Source organism: Notolepis coatsorum, assembly GCF_963971535.1.
Source record: "Notolepis coatsorum genome assembly, chromosome: 15".
Taxonomy (NCBI): Eukaryota; Metazoa; Chordata; class Actinopteri; order Aulopiformes; family Paralepididae; genus Notolepis; species Notolepis coatsorum.
Window position 1 is genome coordinate 38,138,594 of NC_140179.1, and position 19,625 is coordinate 38,158,218.

Consider the following 19,625-nt stretch of genomic DNA (forward strand, 5'->3'; position numbering starts at 1 on the left):
GTTAACTTTTCACCTGGATAACGTCAATTATTTGCTGTGACTGAGGATTATCGTCGGCGTTTCAGACGAAAATGGAGCAAGTCATTACGTAAGTCGAACACTGAATGTATACTAATGTGCAAACAGATATTGAAACTTTGAATATTTCTCATATGAAGCACATTTCCCAGGGTGAATGTAATAAGAGCCGCCGCGCTCGCGCCCCTCGAGGGACTATTAGGCAACAGAGGGGCTTGTCGCGCTCCGCCAGTTTCTGACAAAAATGCGTCAAAATGTATTACTAATGTGAAAGATCGGATCGGGAAAGATCGGGATCGGTAGATACTCAAAATCACATGATCGGGATCGGATCGGGAGCAAAAAAAGGTGATCGGGACATCCCTAGTAATAAGCAATACCTGACACAACCTGTTATCATATATTGTATATATATATATTCAACCGATCTTCTCCTACCGGAGCCCAAAGCTCAAAACAGCCTGGATATAAAAATAAAAGCATACAAGAAGTTAGTTAAGGACCCGATCACTGTTGAATTGTGCGAACCGATGACACTTAAACAGCAACAACAACCAAAGTACGTAAATATTAACGGGTCTCGAATGTCACGGCGCAGACGATAGACGCAGCCCGCTAGCTAGCCCGAGGCTAGCGCGTAAGCTAGTGATAAATCCGGATAGCACGTTAGAGTCTGTTATGTACATTGTTCAGCTAGCTCGCTAGCTTCCAAAGAGGCGATACACAAGTACGACCATGAGGTCAGCATTAGCAAGTAACAGAAGTCATTGGGAAGCCCCGCTAGTTGGATGGGCAGTGTACAGTTAGCATGTCTGGGCATGACAGCAAGTATTTGTGAATAGTCGGCCCTATCAATGTATCCAGGCCCACATCGCCAAGTCACTCACCCGACATAGATATCAAGCTACAGTCTCGGGTATCCCCTCGAGATATTCCTTTGCTTTAGCCAACGACCAAAATGAACGCCGACCATCGACCTTATCCAACACAGATAATTTCGCGGGAGCGAATAGCGTGGGCCTCAGGCCTAGTTTCCATAGCCTGGATAAGACCACTTTGTATTCGCCTCTCTGTGCTTGAACCTCCGGCGTAAAGTCTTCGAAAATGGCCACTTTGTGATCGCCAAGCCTTAGATTACCCCTTCTGGCACGAGCCGACCGCATGATGAGTTCCCTCTGCTGAAGCCTGTTCAGCTTGACAATGATGGGCCTCGGCTCCTTGTTCACCCCAGGAGTGGTCCTGCCCGCTCTGTAGGCCGATTCACATACGGGAGGGGTGGGGAGGACATCATTCCCCAGTATTTCTTGCAGCAATTCCGGCATGGTCTCAGAGAGACGGCCTTCCCCGTTGCCCTCCGGTACTCCAACAATCCTGATGTTGTAGCGTCTCTCCCGGGACTGTATTTCCACAATTACCGACTGTAGTTTGGCAACTTCAGCCTGCCTAGCCAGCAGGGAGGACTCCAGATCGGCCATCTTCTCGCCCTGTAATGAGACCTCCGTTGTTAGCTCGGCTAGTTCGTTAGCATTAGCCGAGGAGACAACGTACAGCTCCTCCATCTTGTCTATCAGCGGGACGACCGCCAACCTTATTTCCTCTGATATCTCTCGTTGAAGGTTATCACAAAAATCCGCCAGCACTTTTCTTTGTGTTTCAGCGAAGCGTGTCTCAGATTCTGCATGGAGCTTGGTCATGACCGAGAGCACAGCTTCGCTTATCTCACCGACACCGGGCGATGGCGCGGCCAGGCCCGGCGGCAATTTGCTGGCTGGAGCGCTCATGGATCTGGTTTCCACCACCGACATCGCAGAAAGTCAAAAAAAGTCGACGACAGTAGTTGAAACACGACGACTTAACAAGCAGACAAAAAACAAATAAAAATAAAATAAAGACTAATGGGGAGAAACGTATATTCCGCACGGTAGAAGGGAGCTCACGTGAAACACGTCTACTCCATGATCGCCTAGCTCCGCCCCTCGCATCACGATACTATGTTAATGAAGAGTCCTCTGATACATCCCCTACACCAGTGGTTCCAAAACTTTTTCAATCAGGCCCCACTTGGGTAGTTGGAAATATTTTCAAGCCCCACCTAACCTGGTCCCCACCTAGATGTAGGCTAGCATTTATTTTAGGGTAAGGGGTGTAGGGGTAGGGAATAGGATATGAACCTGGTTTAGGGTAAGGGGTGTAGGGGTAGGGAATAGGATATGAACCTGGTTTAGGGTAAGGGATGAGGGTGCAGGAGGAACTGGTTAAAATGTGAGCTCCAGGTTTTGACAATGCCTATGCTACAAGTACATACCCACCCTACCACATGGCCCCTATGGCCACCACAACCCAACGTGTACCCCTGGTGTTCCATCAAGTTAGGCCCACCATGACACCTCAGGAAGGCTCAACAGTTAGTCCCAGAACCACCCCTCCATGCTAGCTCCCATTTTTCCATGATATCCACAATCTGTTATCCTATGTCAACAATAAAACAATTCCTGATACCAATATTACACATGAAACAGCAACAACAGAGAAGAAAAGGAATATTATTACCCTTTGTTTACTTTGGCCCCCAGCTGACATTATTTCTCAACCAAATCCACTGACTGCCTTTCAATGCTTCTTCTGACATCTCATTTACAGCTTTTTGCAAATTCCGCCCACAAATCCACAAGTCTCACAATAATGATGAAGTCTATTGTGCTAGTATAAATCATCTGCATCCTACTTCTACTGGACAAACCCTAACTTTCCAGCCTTGCTGTTCAATTTCTGCTGCCAAGTCTGCATATCTAAGCTTTTTCCTTTCGTACGCCTCCACCACTGAATCCTCCCAAGGCACGGCTAATTCTATAAAATAAACAAACCGCTGACTACGAGACCATAATACTAGGTCAGGTCTCAAGTTAGTGCTAACTATATCTCTCATGGAACAACAAGTTTCCCTCCAAAATCTAGCTGCATCACCCGATCAGTAGCTCCATTTAAGTGACCTGACTCATGCCTGCCTAAAAACCTGCCTCCTCTACATTTCTCTCCCTCACGGACAAATTAAATGGCTGCACCCTCCATCCGATTACATCCTGAATTCACCTGTACTCTTAGACTTTCAGTTATGTCTCCAACTCTCCATGTATACCGGCCTTGAGAAAGTCTTACAGCCTGACATAATTATGCCTCAACGTTGCCGTCTCTGAACAGAGTAGAAACGACGGCAACGTTACCCACCTACCCACTGTTTTAGGTTATGTGGTGATGATGACAGCACACATCATACATAGCTCCTATTAGGAACTTTATATGATTTCTCTCCATACTCCACAGGTCCTTCCAGCTAATATCCCACTTCTTTACACTTCCCCAATCCATCCACTGTCCCTGCTTAGCCTGGACCACAGCCGTTGTACACCTCACTACTTCCTCTTAGTGCTCCACCTGTTCCACTACCAGCTTCCTCCTTTTTTGTGGGACCTGCTTTTCTCCAACTACTGTATATTTGCTCCCCGATAGCAACAGCTCTGTTCTCACCTTCACACACTTAAACTCCTCCGTTAGACTAGTTACTGGTAGGTGGAGAATGCCTTTACCATACAATGCCACACTACTAATACACTGAGGAATCACTCACTTTAACACTTTATATTTATCTATTATTAAAGAGATTTGCACTACCACATTCTTACCTCATTTGCACCTTAGCCTAAGTTTTGTACCTCATTTCATCTCTGCATTGTACCTCACTGTTACTCATTTTACTCTGTATTGTATATTGTATATATATGTATATTGACTGAACATTCCTTTACTACACTCTCAGGGGCTCATACAGAAACAAGCATTTCATCATAAACTATTCTGTATTTTATTATGACAAATAATAAATGGGACAATGCATTGGTAACTTCTAACTTGTTTCAAATGACAATATATATCTCTGTGATTATTATTGTATGGATCTGAATACGGGCGTGCCCGTGGGAGCATGCGCAAAGATATTACAGTGATATATAGTGCTCCCGACTCGAGGGAGAGAGAGAGAGAGAGAGAGAGGGAGAGACAGATAGATAGAGAGAGGGAGAGAGAGAGGCTCATACGGAGCGATCTCTCCTCTGTCTCTCCCCGAGTCCCCCTGCATCGTGACTCGAAGCGTGCACACGCGGGCTCTCGGAGCGATCTCTCCTCTCTCTCTCTCCCTCCCTCTCTATCTCTCTCTCCTTCTCTATCTCTGTCTCTCCCTCTCTCTCTCTCTCCCTCTCTATCTCTCTCTCTCCCTCCCTCTGCCTCCCGTTTGAGGAAGTGTCGGGTTTCACTGTGCGCTATAGAGGGGGCGTTAGTTATGCAGATCAGTACTGTAACTGAGGGGTACAATTCCCTGACTGTATTGATAAGTATGGTATCATTAAACCACTACCGCTTTATGTACTTTAATTACTGGCCATACAGTACACAATATATGAATATGATGAACACTTCCCACAATGAAATCGGTTCCAGTCAAAGGTATTAATCAAGTATTTAATGGAGCAAAAGGTACATAGGATACTTTACATTATTCTTTGAATGCACTTGTAAGGCAAAGGAGTATGCGTAGGCAAATCAATAACGAATGTCCATTCTCTGGTTACGCAGGAGGTAATTATACAACCTGAATCTTAGGGAATTATATCTATGGTACACTAGTAATAGCGGGAGATACTGGAAAGGGTTCCCACTGGTTGTAAGCCAGCAAGGGGGTAGAAGATCTGTCGGTAGTAGGACATCTGGTCAACGATGACTAGGGAGACTTCAGGTACAGAAGCCGGTGCAGTAGTCTCTTGATCCACAGACGAATACAGCTTGGTTCTCTTGTAGACTGTAGCTCTACAGTGAAGAAAGCTAGGCGGCCTCAGGCTCTCTGAGCGCCGACTCGACTTGACTCCTCTCGGGGTAAATCCAACACGTGCAGGCATCGGCGATTATCCGCTCCATAAATCATAGGACCAAAGCAAATATATTCCAGCCGCAAAGGCTATGCAGTCGTCGGGTAGATTAATCCAGTGTACATGTCCATACGGTTCTCGCCTAGGTCTCCTCGGGTGAAGGCGCCATGCGGTCGGCCCAGCCTGGATAAGAACTCTAGCTAATACGAGAAAGCGTTGGAGATGCTGGTCACTATAGAATTCTAACCGCACGATACACTATACACAATAGACTATTAAAGACTCAATAGAAATATGTCGCACTCGACGGTATAGTGCCAAACTCTGACAATTCAGTTATTAATTTGCACGCGGTCTCGATGCTCTATTCTGAGGCCAAACAGGCCATACTTCACCGCACGTTGTATCGTGGGTGAGGCTTCAACTTATCGGTAACATGCTAAGTGCACGAAGGGTACGGAGGTAAGGGGCTAAGGGTCTTCTACATTCACCTGCGCCGTATTTATACACACGGTGCACAAATAGTGCCACTCTCATTTCTGTCGCCGTATCCCTGGGCAGGGCCGGGCAGCTTATAGCTTATCCGCAACAGTAAGTTACTTCCGGGGTAGGCCTGATTGGCCCCGACAGGCACGTGACGCGCAACTTTCTCTGCCGCGCGGCACGCTCCGCGGAGCCGAGCGGCAGAGCTTGCGGAATTACGTAACCGTCCAAATACGCCATGACTTTCATTCGGCGCTTCAGCTCACCTGGCAGAGCAGCGGTCCTGCGATCCTGCGGTCCGTTGTTGGTGAGTTCGAATCCCATCAAATCTTTTTTTTTTTACGTGATTTTTTTTTTAACGTGTATTCTTTCGCCGGTTAAGGTTAGGCATGGTTAAGGTTAAGGTTACGGTTAGGCATTGTTTCGGAGTTGGTTAAGGTTAGAACGGTTAAGTTTAGGCGCTGTTAAGGAGCTGGTTAAGGTTAGAGTTTGTCTTAGAGAATGGCAATATTCTTTCTATGGTTAAGGTTAGGCATGGTTAAGGTTAAGGTTAAGGTTAGGCATTGTTTCGGAGTTGGTTAAGGTTAGAACGGTTACGTTTAGGCGCTGTTAAGGAGCTGGTTAAGGTTAGAGTTTGTGTTAGAGAATGGCAATAGACAGCCTATTTCCGCGCGACAGCTCTCAGCAGCCTCGTTGCGCGTCCTGAGTTTGCCGCGTCACGTGCCTGTCGGGGCCAATCAGGCCTACCCCGGAAGTCACTTACTGTTGCGGAACAGTTACACGCGGCCGGGCAAGTACAGACATGTCGTGTCGGTGACTTTGAACTTGGCTCCGGGGGCCGGTCCCTGGCGCCGGTGGACCGCTGTCCAATAGGAGAATGAACTATTATGGGCTGGACTAAAGGGATATTCCGTGTATATGTACAAGGAATATACAAGGGATATCAAACGATATACAAATACTATTCAATATATATCAATAAATAAATATATATATTCGGTTTAATCTGATCCTTCGTAACAGCCGCCCCCTAATTAGTCCCACCTAATTAGCTAAGCAGAGACAGATTAACCGCACTGTCCTCTACTCAATGTCTGTTGTGAGGGTCAGTCAGTTCACAAAGTCATGGGGTCATGGTCGTCATCGATAGTATCGGGGAGCCTTGGCAGTTCTTGGACGAGCACTTCAGCTGCTCGGACCTTTCCGTCGGCACCGGTGATCACTTTGCTTACGCGGCCAGCCGGCCACATAGCTCGGGGTAGTGACTGGTCGATAATCATGACGACTGTTCCTTCTGTCAAATTGTCTCTCTCTTTTACCCATTTCTGGCGGGTCTGTAGAGACGGTAGATAGTGGAGTAGGAAGCTGTTCCAAAACTTGTCAGCCAATACTTGACTGTACCTCCACATTCTTCGGCCGTTCGCCTCTTCAGGCCTGTACATTGTCTGTGGTAGCGCGGGGTCCAGCCGCCCCATCAATAGTGTGTTGGGGGTGACTGGGTCGACATCTGCTACATCACTTGAGACGCAACCGAGGGGCCCTGAGCTCAATACTCCCTCGATCTCCGTGAGGACTGTCATTAGGACTTCCTCCGCCACGGTCTGGGCCCCAAGCACGGCGCACAGGGCTGTCTTTATTGAACGTACCTCTCGTTCCCAAGTTCCACCGAAGTGAGGTGCGCTCGGGGGATTAAACTGGAAGTCAATCTGGGATGGAGCGAGGCGGGTCCTAAGTTCTGGGCCCATAGCCTGGAAGCTCTCTCTCAGTTCTCTTTCTCCGCCTTTGAAGTTTGTCCCGTGATCAGACAACAATATGGACGGTTTGCCTTTCCGCGATGTGAATCTTCGGAAGGCCATAAGGAATGAGTCTGTGCTCATGGTTGGAAGGAGTTCTATATGTATCGCTCGGGTGGTCATGCATTTGAATACAATACCCCGCCGCTTCTCGGTTCCTCTTCCTTTCTTTATATACAGCGGGCCGAAACAGTCCATACCGGTGGAGTGAAAAGGCTTGTCGCCGAGTCGGAGGCGACAGGGAGGTAGGTCAGCCATCCGGGGTATACTGGGCTGCGCTCGCCACTTACGACAGTCTAGACAGGTTCGCTGGAAGCGCCGCACTGCTTCTCTCCCTTGCAGTATCCAATAACGACGTCTGATCTCCGCGGAGACTCTCTCTGCCCCTGCGTGGTGCACATCCTCGTCGTATTTCTTTATGATCAGCTCTGTGACCTTGTGTCGGCTGTTCAAGACTATCGGGTACTTGACGTCATCCGGTAAGTCTGGGGCTCTCCGCAGACGACCACCCACTCTGATGAGACTATGGGCGTCGCTCTCGGGTGCTAGGTGGAGCAGTCTGCTGTCTGATGGGACGGGCTTTGCTCCCTGTAGACAGTCTAGCTCATCGGGGAACGAATCTCTCTGGGCTCGTTGTAGTAGAAGAAGTTCTGCTTCTTCGTAGTCAGCTGCTGAAATGTCAGTAGTGGGCTGAACCTCTGGGTGGTGCCACAGAAATGTCTTTAGCTGCGCACTCTCCAGGGTGAGGCAATCGTCTATGTCGGGGTCTGTGGAGACGAGTGTGTTCAATCCACAGAACATAGGTTTCTTGTTTTCTGCCTCCTCTTTACTCGCTTCCCGTGGGGTGGGTGTAGGCCACTCCTCCTCCGGGAGCTTGAGAAACTCCGGTCCGTCACTGTATGGGTTGTGACGGGCGAGGTCATCCAGGGACATTCCCCGGGTGATGACGTCAGCTGGGTTGTGTTTTGTGTCCACATACCTCCAGCTTGCTACTTCTGTTAAATCTTGAATCTCTGTGACTCTGACCCCCACGAAGACCCTGTATCTGCACGAATCAGACCGGATCCATGTGAGTACCGTCGTGGAGTCTGACCACAAGACTGTTCTCTGCACCGGAATGGTGAGTTCACGTTGGATTAACATGGCGAGGTGCACTCCTGCCAGGGCTGCGCAGAGCTCTAGACGCGGGACAGACTGCTGCTTTCGTGGGGCTATTCTTGAGCGAGCCAGGACGAAAGCAGTATGTATTTCTCCTCCCTCCTCTCGGGCACGCAAGTAGGCCACCGAACCGTAGGCTACTTCGGAGGCGTCGCTGAAGACGTGCAGGTCCATCTGGCACGTCTCCGGCCTCACTGTGGGTGGGAAGTAGCTGCGGCGTATGTTAACACCTGGGAGTGAGCTGAGTTCCGTCTCCCACTCTCTCCATGTGGATGCAAGGTGTTCGGGTATGGGGTCGTCCCAGCCCTGGTCCTTGTCCCATAACGCTCTTACAATCATCTTTGCCCTGGTGGTGTAAGGTAGAATACATCCCAACGGGTCATATTGTCTGGCGAGTGTTCTGTATACACTCCGTCTGGTGGTCGGTAGTGCAGTCGACCTTCCCTGCTCCTTGGTCAGGGGTGTGTGTTTATAATGGAGCGAGTCTGTTTTGAAGCGCCAGACTAGTCCCAACGTCATTTCCTGGGCCTCTCCTGGGATGGTCGCCATCCAGGTCTCGCTGCTTGCTGCCTTGTCCTCGGGGGAGAGGCTGCGCAATACTTGCGGGTCGCTGCTGGCCCACTGCCTGAGATCAAAGCCGCCTTTGATCAGGGAGGCGCGGAGCTTGAGTAGAAGGGCCTCGGCTTCTTCTGGCGTCGAGACGCTTTGCAGACAGTTGTCCACGTAGAAACTATTTTCTACACTTTTTCGGACCTCTTCATCAGCTGCTGGGTCCTCTGCGACGTGTTTTTGCAGTGCAAATGTAGCACAGCATGGGCTGCATGTGGTTCCGAAAGGGAGGACCTCCCATTGATAGATGGCTGGTTGCTCATCCCCGATCCTCTCTCTCCATAGGAACCGCAGCAGGGGCCCGTCCTCCTCCACCAGTCTCACCTGCAGGAACATCCCTTTGATGTCGCCGCTGATGGCCACCTTGTCCTGGCGGAAACGCAGTAACACGCCTAGTAGGGAGGGGCCGAGTGTTGGGCCGGGCAAGAGCTCTTTATTCAGACTTTGTGATCCGATCTGGTAGCTGCAGTTGAACACAATACGATCCTTGCCGTTGTGGTGGACCTTGTGGTGCGGCACGTACCATGATTCGGTCGTCTGATCGGCCTCTTTAATGTCAATTTTCTTTATGTGTCCCGCCGTGATTAGCTTGTTAATCTCAGCGCGGTACACAGTCTCCTGAGCGGGGTCTCTGGCTAGGCGCCGCTCTGTGTTCAACAGATACCGCTACGTCGCTTCCTTTGGGGCGTGGAAGGTGGGCATACCCTCTCGCCTCAGGAGTGGAGTTGCGTATCTCATCACTCCGTTGACTTTGACTCTCTTTGTCCCTTGCTCGAGGAGTGCTATGGCGTAAATGTCTTCCTTGGAACGAATGTCTTTCTTTTCGTTCTTAAAGGGCATTGTCTCTAGTGTCCATAGCCTCTCGACATGCTGTAGGAGGGTGGTGTCTTCTTCTGTCACTCTGGAGTGGAGGCAGCTGGTGGCTGCTGTTCGGTTAAGAGACTTAGCGAGGGGGCCTTGTAATGTCCATCCTAGGCGGGTCTCGACTGCTGCAGGACAGCCTCTGGGCCCTGTGTGGACCCGGTCTATCGGGACTATGAGGTCTGCATGGTCGGAGCCTATCAGCAGGGTCGGGGTGGCACCGTCTATGAGCGGGATAGGTAGTTGACACAGGTGCACATATTTATCCATCAGCTTGGCGATGGGGTAGGTGTACTGCGGCAGGCCTATTTCTTGGCTGGTGAAAGCATTAGTAATCCTATACCGTCTCTCTGGCTGCCCGCTTGCTGCGATAGTGAAGGAGACATTCTCGCCCTTTATCGTCTTTAGATCTCTTTTTATTGTCCGAATCGTCATCTGGTTTTCGCTCCCCCGCAGCCCCAGCTGGGCCGCAGCGGATGCGAGGAGAAGGGTCTTCTCTGACCCGTCGTCAAGGATGGCGTAAGTGTCCATGACCTTGTCTTGGTAACTCAGTGTTACGCGGACCACCTTTAAGAGCACTCGGGCGCCCCCGCTGCTGGCGGGGTCAATGTACATAACACTTGCCTTTGTGCTGCTTGAGGGTGTGGGCTTTTTTCTGTTACTGTCGTGTAGGACATCTAGGTGGGCTCCGTCACACCGACTACACCTCTTCTTTAAGCGGCACTCGGCTGCCATGTGACTGCGCGCACATCGGTAACAGCGTCGGTTGGACTTTATCCATTGACCCACTTCGTCGGCGGTCATCTTCTTGAATGTGTCACATTGTGACAACCAGTGTTCTTTCTCGCAGTACGGGCACACCATCTTCCACTTCTCTTTCATCGAGGGGGTACTGTGGTTCTTGCTGCTCGGTACTGGTTCTGATTGGTGCATGACAGTCACCAATCTTCGGCCATCGTTTGCTCTCCTAGGTCCCTCTCTGGAGCTTGGTGTGCTCCGCACGAACGTATCCAATCGCAGGCTGCTGACTTCTCTCGCCAGGAAGTCGGCTAGGTCTAGGAGGGATGGCTCGGGACCGTTAGGATCACGGTGGTCTCTTTGCCGCCTGAAGCGCTCTTGTCGGGCGGGCGGAAGCTTCTCTAAAATCCTTTCGACATTAGAGTTTGCGTATAGTTCGTGCATACCCTTTTCTCGTTGCGCCCCCAGCATCCCTACCAGGGATTGTACCTTGATAGACAGGTCGTCTAGTGAGCGATTGTCTGTTGCTGGGGGTAGGCGGTCAATATGCCTTATCTCTTGTATTACGTAGTCCCATATGCGTCCATATCTTTGGTCGAGTGCTGCTAGAGCCGCTGTGTATGGGGTAGTAGAGGTGGCATAGGCCAGCGCTATATTGTGCGCTCGGGGCACCTCGAGGTGCTTCAATAGGATAGCATACTTGTGGCGTTCATCAGCTACATCAGCCATCATTGTCTCTAAGCACATCCGTAGCTCCGTGTACTGTGCTCTGTTCTCATGGGTGAAGTCTGGAAACGTCGGTGTGCCAATGTATGATGCCGTAGATGGCTGGCACATCGGTGAGCGTTGGAAGAGAGGCCTCCTAGGCGAGTCTCCTCTTACGCCTCTCGGTGGGCTGGTACCGGCAGGGTACCATGGCCCGCGTATCCAGGTGCTATTCCTCGGGACTGGTCGTGCGTCAATCTCACCCGTGAATTGAGTCGGGGGTCTGTAGCGCAGAGCCGCGGGGGTAGAGCCTGGGCTGTACTGGACCTCCTGGTCCTGTGGAGTACTGTGCTGCTGTCAAGCTTGACTCTCCTCCTCTCCCTCTTCTTCTTCCTCTGTCAGGTCCTCTAGATCCTGTAGTCGTCTATTTAGCCTCTCCGCGGTGTATACCGTTCCTTCCTTGTAGCTGGGTCTCACTGGGACCGGTCGGGGAAGGAGTTCGGAGGGGGGTATAGGCTCTCTCTGGTGGTCGGGCTCAGGGTCGCTTAATCGGTTAGGGGAGGGTGCCCTTGACCCGTGTCTTGACGAGGCCCTGGAACCCCGTGTGGAGGGAGGGGGTGTCGCCCTGGCGATCAGCTGCTCCATTAGCTGCGCTTGTAATCGGTCGCGCTCGGCTTCGCGCTTGGTGAGAGCGATGTCGCGCTCTGCTTCTCTTTGGGCACCGGCAGCGGCGCGCTGGGCTTCGGCGGCGGCGCGCTGGGCTTCGGCGTGGTCTCTTACCATATTCTCTTCCGTCTGAAGGCGTCTAATCTCTAGACGTATACGATCTTCGTCGCTCCGTTGCTGCGCTTGGAGGCGTTCTCTTTCCATGGAAGAATGTTCGCGCTCACTAAGCGTCTGTGCTTGGAGTCGATCGCGCTCTGTTGAGGCTGCTAGGCTGGCGAGGAACGCCTGTGCCAGCATCTTGTCCGCCTCGCTGGGGGAAGACGCTGGTTGAGGTGATCCGCTCCTGGCAGTACTCGTTGGAGATGCGTTCTCCTGCGGGGAGTCCTGGAGCTCTATCTCCTGGGCGCTCTCCTCTTCTTGTACCGGGCAGAGTTCCATCTCTGGAGGGTTGTCTTTCTCCTGGAGCTCTCCGGGGACTACTTCTTCGGTCTTGGCGGGGGGTAAAGTCGTGTCAGTTCCCTCCTGGTCCCTACCGTGAGCTTGGTCAGTTACATTAGAACCCACTAGGGCCTCTGTTGGCAGGGGTAGCCTGGTTGATAGGGTCGGACATAATTTTACTTTCTACTTTTTCCGCGTTTACCGTCTGTAGAAGGCTAGGTAGTATACTGGCAACGTAATCCTCTAAGTACTGAGGTGGCTGCCGTCTACGCTGCAGGCGATCTACTTTAGGAGAACCGTTTTGTGGAGTGTTCATCATAGGCCATTTCAATATTAATACCACTATATTAATATTACACTAGTTATTATCCGGCTCGAAGGACCAATTGTAACTGAGGGGTACAATTCCCTGACTGTATTGATAAGTATGGTATCATTAAACCACTACCGCTTTATGTACTTTAATTACTGGCCATACAGTACACAATATATGAATATGATGAACACTTCCCACAATGAAATCGGTTCCAGTCAAAGGTATTAATCAAGTATTTAATGGAGCAAAAGGTACATAGGATACTTTACATTATTCTTTGAATGCACTTGTAAGGCAAAGGAGTATGCGTAGGCAAATCAATAACGAATGTCCATTCTCTGGTTACGCAGGAGGTAATTATACAACCTGAATCTTAGGGAATTATATCTATGGTACACTAGTAATAGCGGGAGATACTGGAAAGGGTTCCCACTGGTTGTAAGCCAGCAAGGGGGTAGAAGATCTGTCGGTAGTAGGACATCTGGTCAACGATGACTAGGGAGACTTCAGGTACAGAAGCCGGTGCAGTAGTCTCTTGATCCACAGACGAATACAGCTTGGTTCTCTTGTAGACTGTAGCTCTACAGTGAAGAAAGCTAGGCGGCCTCAGGCTCTCTGAGCGCCGACTCGACTTGACTCCTCTCGGGGTAAATCCAACACGTGCAGGCGTCGGCGATTATCCGCTCCATAAATCATAGGACCAAAGCAAATATATTCCAGCCGCAAAGGCTATGCAGTCGTCGGGTAGATTAATCCAGTGTACATGTCCATACGGTTCTCGCCTAGGTCTCCTCGGGTGAAGGCGCCATGCGGTCGGCCCAGCCTGGATAAGAACTCTAGCTAATACGAGAAAGCGTTGGAGATGCTGGTCACTATAGAATTCTAACCGCACGATACACTATACACAATAGACTATTAAAGACTCAATAGAAATATGTCGCACTCGACGGTATAGTGCCAAACTCTGACAATTCAGTTATTAATTCGCACGCGGTCTCGATGCTCTATTCTGAGGCCAAACAGGCCATACTTCACCGCACGTTGTATCGTGGGTGAGGCTTCAACTTATCGGTAACATGCTAAGTGCACGAAGGGTACGGAGGTAAGGGGCTAAGGGTCTTCTACATTCACCTGCGCCGTATTTATACGCACGGTGCACAAATAGTGCCACTCTCATTTCTGTCGCCGTATCCCTGGGCAGGGCCGGGCAAGTACAGACATGTCGTGTCGGTGACTTTGAACTTGGCTCCGGGGGCCGGTCCCTGGCGCCGGTGGACCGCTGTCCAATAGGAGAATGAACTATTATGGGCTGGACTAAAGGGATATTCCGTGTATATGTACAAGGAATATACAAGGGATATCAAACGATATACAAATACTATTCAATATATATCAATAAATAAATATATATATTCGGTTTAATCTGATCCTTCGTAACAAGTACCCTATTCACGTCAGGGAGCGGGTCAAATCAGAACAGCTTAGTTGAGTGAGGGAGGATCTCGTGAACTCGAGACTAGACTGATGAGTCAATATGATAAGAGACACAGAGCCATTGATACTCCTATTACTATAAAAACATGCTAAACACAGAAAAAGCTATTTATAATGCATGTCCCCTTTAAAGGTAGTATCTGTAACGCTATCAAACAGCGACCTCTCTAGGCAACACTTGGTATTGCACTTCATGTTTTGTTTTGGTCTGATGTGTAGGTTGTAGTTGATTGGAGATGCTTCCAGCTGCAGACCTTCAGACCAGCGCTTACAAGCCCCGCACATACAAGCACCGCACATAGCAACCCCTCGCTTCCATTGGCTGATTTTGGTGACGTGATTTGGGTCCCACCCAATGGCTGAGGTTCTGCAGACGCCTCTCTGATTGGTTGGGCTCCATTTCTGCAGCCCCCTCTTTGATTGGTTGAGCGAAGCCCCTCTCTGATTGGTTTAGCTCGCCATGCGGTAAAATGCGGATGTAATGTTATCATCTCAAGAAGATACAAATAAATATACTACCAGATTCGCGTTTATAACGTTATTTCGCGTGACTTCGCGGTTTATTCATAACGTTATGCACATTTCACAACACAGCCAGCTGTCAGAAACTGTACATTGTAACGTTATATGTTTATTCACGTAACGTTATTTCACGTGACGCGTTCAACTTGTTTACACTCCCCACTTACTGAAACTGTACCATGACGATTGATTGATTGATTGATTGAAAAGTTTATTAACAGATTGTAGAATGGGTACAGTACAGTACAGCTCAATACATACAATTGTTAAGGGGATGCAGACCAGAGAAAGACTTTCGACTTGTTTACATCAGGGTCCCCCATTTTCAATTCATCATAACATATATGACATACATGACATACAGATAGACAGTACTGCTACATCTATACATTTATGACATATCAGATTTGCAAATACAGTACTGTTTGTGATACAAAAGTGTCCAGAAAAGGAGTGTATATACATTTGGCATAGAAACTGTACATTGGAGGAGGTTGGTTGGGTGGGGTGGGGTTGGGTGGGTTGGGTGAGGGCTGTACATTGGAGGTGGGGGGGGGGGGGGGGGGGGGTGGGAAGGGGGGACACACACATTTTACACTGTACATTTGACGCACTCCCCACTTAACCCAGTTAATGCCTTAACTAGACAGTTAACAATATAACATTTAGATTAATTAACCCAGTTAATGCCTTAACTAGACAGTTAACAATATAACATTTAGATTAACACAGTTAATGCCTAACTAGACAGTTAACAATATAACATTTAGATAGAGAGGCTGGTGGTCAAGTCAAGAGTTTTATTTGTCACAAGTTGTTTATTTGCATACACGTTTATGGGACAGTTTTCTACACCTGACTGAACGGTCTGGGGACAAATGATTAAGGTGGGGTTACAATGATATCAAGGATGAATATGAAAAAGGGGATCTGATCTGATGGTACTTGTACTTTATAATGTGTTATATATGTATGTACATGGATTTTATGTCCGGATGGTATATCTATGGAATGGTCACTGTCTCTATCACACTCTCATATGCGCATGTTTAGCCGCATACAAGTATCTAGGATACACATATTCGTATGTGTACATAATAGGTTTACACACACTCATATGCACAAGGCTAAGTTATACATGTCAGGGGCACACATACATGCACATACTCACTTATAGGAAATAGGCATACACACACCTACATATACACATAGTTGAGGTATAGGCTCTCACTGACACATATGGGGGATATACATGTACATAGGAGACACACACATACGTAGCTGAGACGCACATATATATGCACACCTGAGATATACACTCACATAGGGGGCGGAGGCACACATGGATACGAGACACACACAAGAGATAGGAGTACAGTCGCATACCTGGAAGATGCACACACACACACATGTGAGGCATGTACACATGCTTACGTGATACACGTACCCACATACATATGTTGGAGACACACATGCATGCATGCTATCATGCACACCTACATGTGTCTGGGACGCTTTCTCTCACATGCAATATGGAGAAGGGTGGCATCCCGATAGAGGATGCAGCACATACCTGCTCGCAGGTAGATCGGTCTACATGCAAAGTATATATATCAGGGATGTATACGCACAATGTATAGTATTTTTCTTTTTTTCGTAAGTCTTTTTTATTTTCCATGTCAGTTGTTAATGTATTTGTATGAGTCCTTTACATGTTTTGTATGTTCTTACAAAAAAGAAAAAGGCAAATCTTGGAAGTTGCATATGGTGATGTGGAAAGAGATGTTTTGAATATTGGAGAGATTTGTGCAAAAAAAAAAAAAAAAATGAAATGCGGGTGGTCGTGCCCGCAAAGATGTGCATAATACAATAGTAATAACATATAATAGAATCCAATAGAACGACATTGTGCAATAAAACAAGTAAACAGAGTAGGGCATATCGGTATATGTACATAAGTTATTTACAGAGCATGGTAGGACATGCTAGGTCCTGTGGTAGTGCAATATTAGCTACGGATGAGGCACTGGGTCTTTATGTACATGCTATATTGGTGGTCAATGTCACTTCGGATTGCTACGACACATCTCTACTGCTTGTGACAGGCTGTGGTGCGTTCCAGACTTTACTCCTGTTGGGAAACTATAGCGATGGTCTGTGCTCACCACACTTTTCTTCGGCCTCCCCGCAGCGAGCCGTCGTCGACCCCCGAGCTTCATTTTACGACGGGCAACAGAGGTGGGTTGAGCCGCTATACTTGGCCCAGCACGGTTAGCGACTCGCCTGAGTGCGTGTGCACGTTTTGATGCATGGCTGATACCAGAGCGGCCGAAGGTGTGTAGCGCTGACAGCAGCTTGGAGGGATTCCCCTTCAGCTGATTGAAGGTCTTTATCATGGCTTTATCATCACCACCCTCTGTAGAGCCTCTTGCTCTGCCTTTGTGCAGCTGGATAACCACACAGACTTCACACAGACTGTCTGTACAATACTGCTGTAGGCCTATAATACTTATGTAAATAAGTAAGGCAATTGAAATATATCTGCAGTACAGCTCAATACACACAATTGTTAAGGGGATGCAGACCAGAGAAAGACTTCCGTCTTGTTTACATCAGGGTCCCCCATTTTCAATTCATCATAAATGTACAGTTCCCTCCCCCTTGTATATATTTACTGTATGTCACAAATGTAACAGTACTGCATGGTCTGCATCCCCTTAACAATTGTGTGTATTGAGCTGTACTGCATTCTGCAATCTGTTAATAAAGTTTTCAATCAATCAATCAATAAATCAATAAATCAATCAATCAATCAATCAATCAATCAATCGGTCACTGTACCCATTCTGCAATCTGTTAATAAAGTTTTCAATCAATCAATCAATCAATCAATCAATCAATCAATCGGTCAGGTCACGTGTACCCATTCTACAATCTGTTAATAAAGTTTTCAATCAATCAATCAGGGCCTGTGGTCACGTGTACCCATTCGGCAATCTGTTAATAAAGTTTTCAATCAATCAATCAATCTGTTAATAAAGTTTTCAATCAATCAATCAATCAATCAATGAATCAATGAATCAATCAATCAATCAATCCCGCAGTGCAACGTGACCCAAATCATACGGCAATCTGTTAATAAAGTTTTCAATCAATCAATCAATCAATCCCGCAGTGCAACGTGCAACGTGACCCAAAATCACGTCACCATAAAGTTTTCAATCAATCAATCAATCAATCAATCCCGCAGTGCAACGTGCAACGTGAAGGGGTTGCTATGTGCGGGGCTTGTATGTGCGGGGCTTGTAAGCGCTGGTCTGAAGGTCTGCAGCTGGATACTATTGGTTGATTGGGGATAGGGGCCAATGCTACCACACCTTAGAGCACCTCACCAAAGAGAGGTCTGGAGAAATTCAGTTACTAAACTTAGAGATTCTACCTTTAATTATGTGCATTGAAAAACATCTAGGGCTCAAATTGATGTAAGTGAAATATCTTTGGTATAGGCTAGGGTTGGGTACCGGACTTGGTACTTTACATGTTTAGTATAAGAGTGTAATATGCTAGACAAGAGGGAGACTTTTCCACAAATATATATATATATTACTGTCCCGTCTCTTGGGTCTTTGGAAAGACCAGACAAGCTCCTTTTCGGGCCTATAACAAAAATATGATTGAATTTATTCCCTCCTTCCATTTCCCGTCAGATCAAAGGAAGGATGCACTGAAAGTCGCGGTGGAAACCACCACAGAGGACGACGACATCCCTGTGATCATCTGTGCGTCCGAGGAGCGCATGGGCGGAGCCATGGCGACCATCAACAGTATCTATAGCAACACGGAAGCCAGCATCTTCTTCTACATCGTCACCCTGCGAGACACCGTCAAGCGGACGAGGTCTGTCGTTCGCTAGAGACCCGCGGTCTCTCTGGGCCTCTGGGACACATTATAGGTGAACTGTGTCGTTTTGGGAGAGACATTTGAAACCGAGAGTAGCTGAATTACATTTCATGGTAAATATAAGCAGTGGTGGAAAGTAACTAAGTATTTTTACTCAAGTACTGTACTTAAACAATTTCGAGGTACTTGTACTTTATGTGACTATTTTCATTTAAGGGAACTTTATACTTTTACTCCACTACATTTCAAGGGAAATATTGTACTTTTTACTCCACATGCGGGGGACTTTCAAAATAGATAAGGTCCATTTTCTCCGTGGATAGTAGTATACATTTCCGTCTTCATATTTTTCGTGGATAGTAGTATACATTTCTGTCTTCATATTTTTCGTGGATAGTATTATACATATACATCATATTTGGAAAAAATAAATACTTAAATATTTGTTTTATTATTGGAAGGGCACTTGGGGCAAAATGGCAGAGGCTCAACCCCCGCTGTGGCCCTATCTGTGCACGCTACTGGTCCTGTATGCTGTCAGTGGCTGATCACATTAATAATGATGTTCCCTCTTGGGAGGAACTCCAGGGTAATAGAAGAAAGACATAAATATAGGCAATACAATTAAATCTGAATATATAAATGTGAGAAAAATAAACAGTATACACAAGGTGCAGGTGAGGGTCTGTACCCTAACTGGCATGATATACGTCATACGTTGTAGTCCGTGCTGGTTTTGGTGGTCAAGAGTCAGACTTAGTGGTCAGACATTCTTTTACTTACTTAGGCCTTTTATTCCTTTCGGAACATAGGCCATTGATGAAAAGTTTCCACCCCTGTCTGTCTTGAGCCATCCTCTCCAGCTGTTTCCACGTCAGTCCCCTCGTCTTGAGTTCCTGCTCAGTGTCTCTTCTCCAGGTGTTTTTGGGTCTTCCTCTGCCTCGCTTGCCTTGTGGGTTCCAGGTTAATGCCTGTTTAGTTATTGCGGTTTTGTTTCTTCGAAGTGTG

At 47.9% G+C, this 19,625-nt stretch overlaps 1 protein-coding gene across 2 annotated transcripts in view; it reads left to right on the forward strand.

Moving 5' to 3' along the window:
* The window catches only part of glt8d2 (glycosyltransferase 8 domain containing 2), a 66,849-nt gene that overhangs the window by 31,754 nt on the left and 15,470 nt on the right, over positions 1-19,625 (forward strand). For both annotated transcript variants that reach the window (XM_084330723.1, XM_084330724.1), the window contains exon 4: positions 18,425-18,614. In XM_084330723.1, coding sequence (XP_084186849.1) covers positions 18,425-18,614 — 190 coding nt within the window. The remainder of the gene's footprint in view (positions 1-18,424; positions 18,615-19,625) is intronic.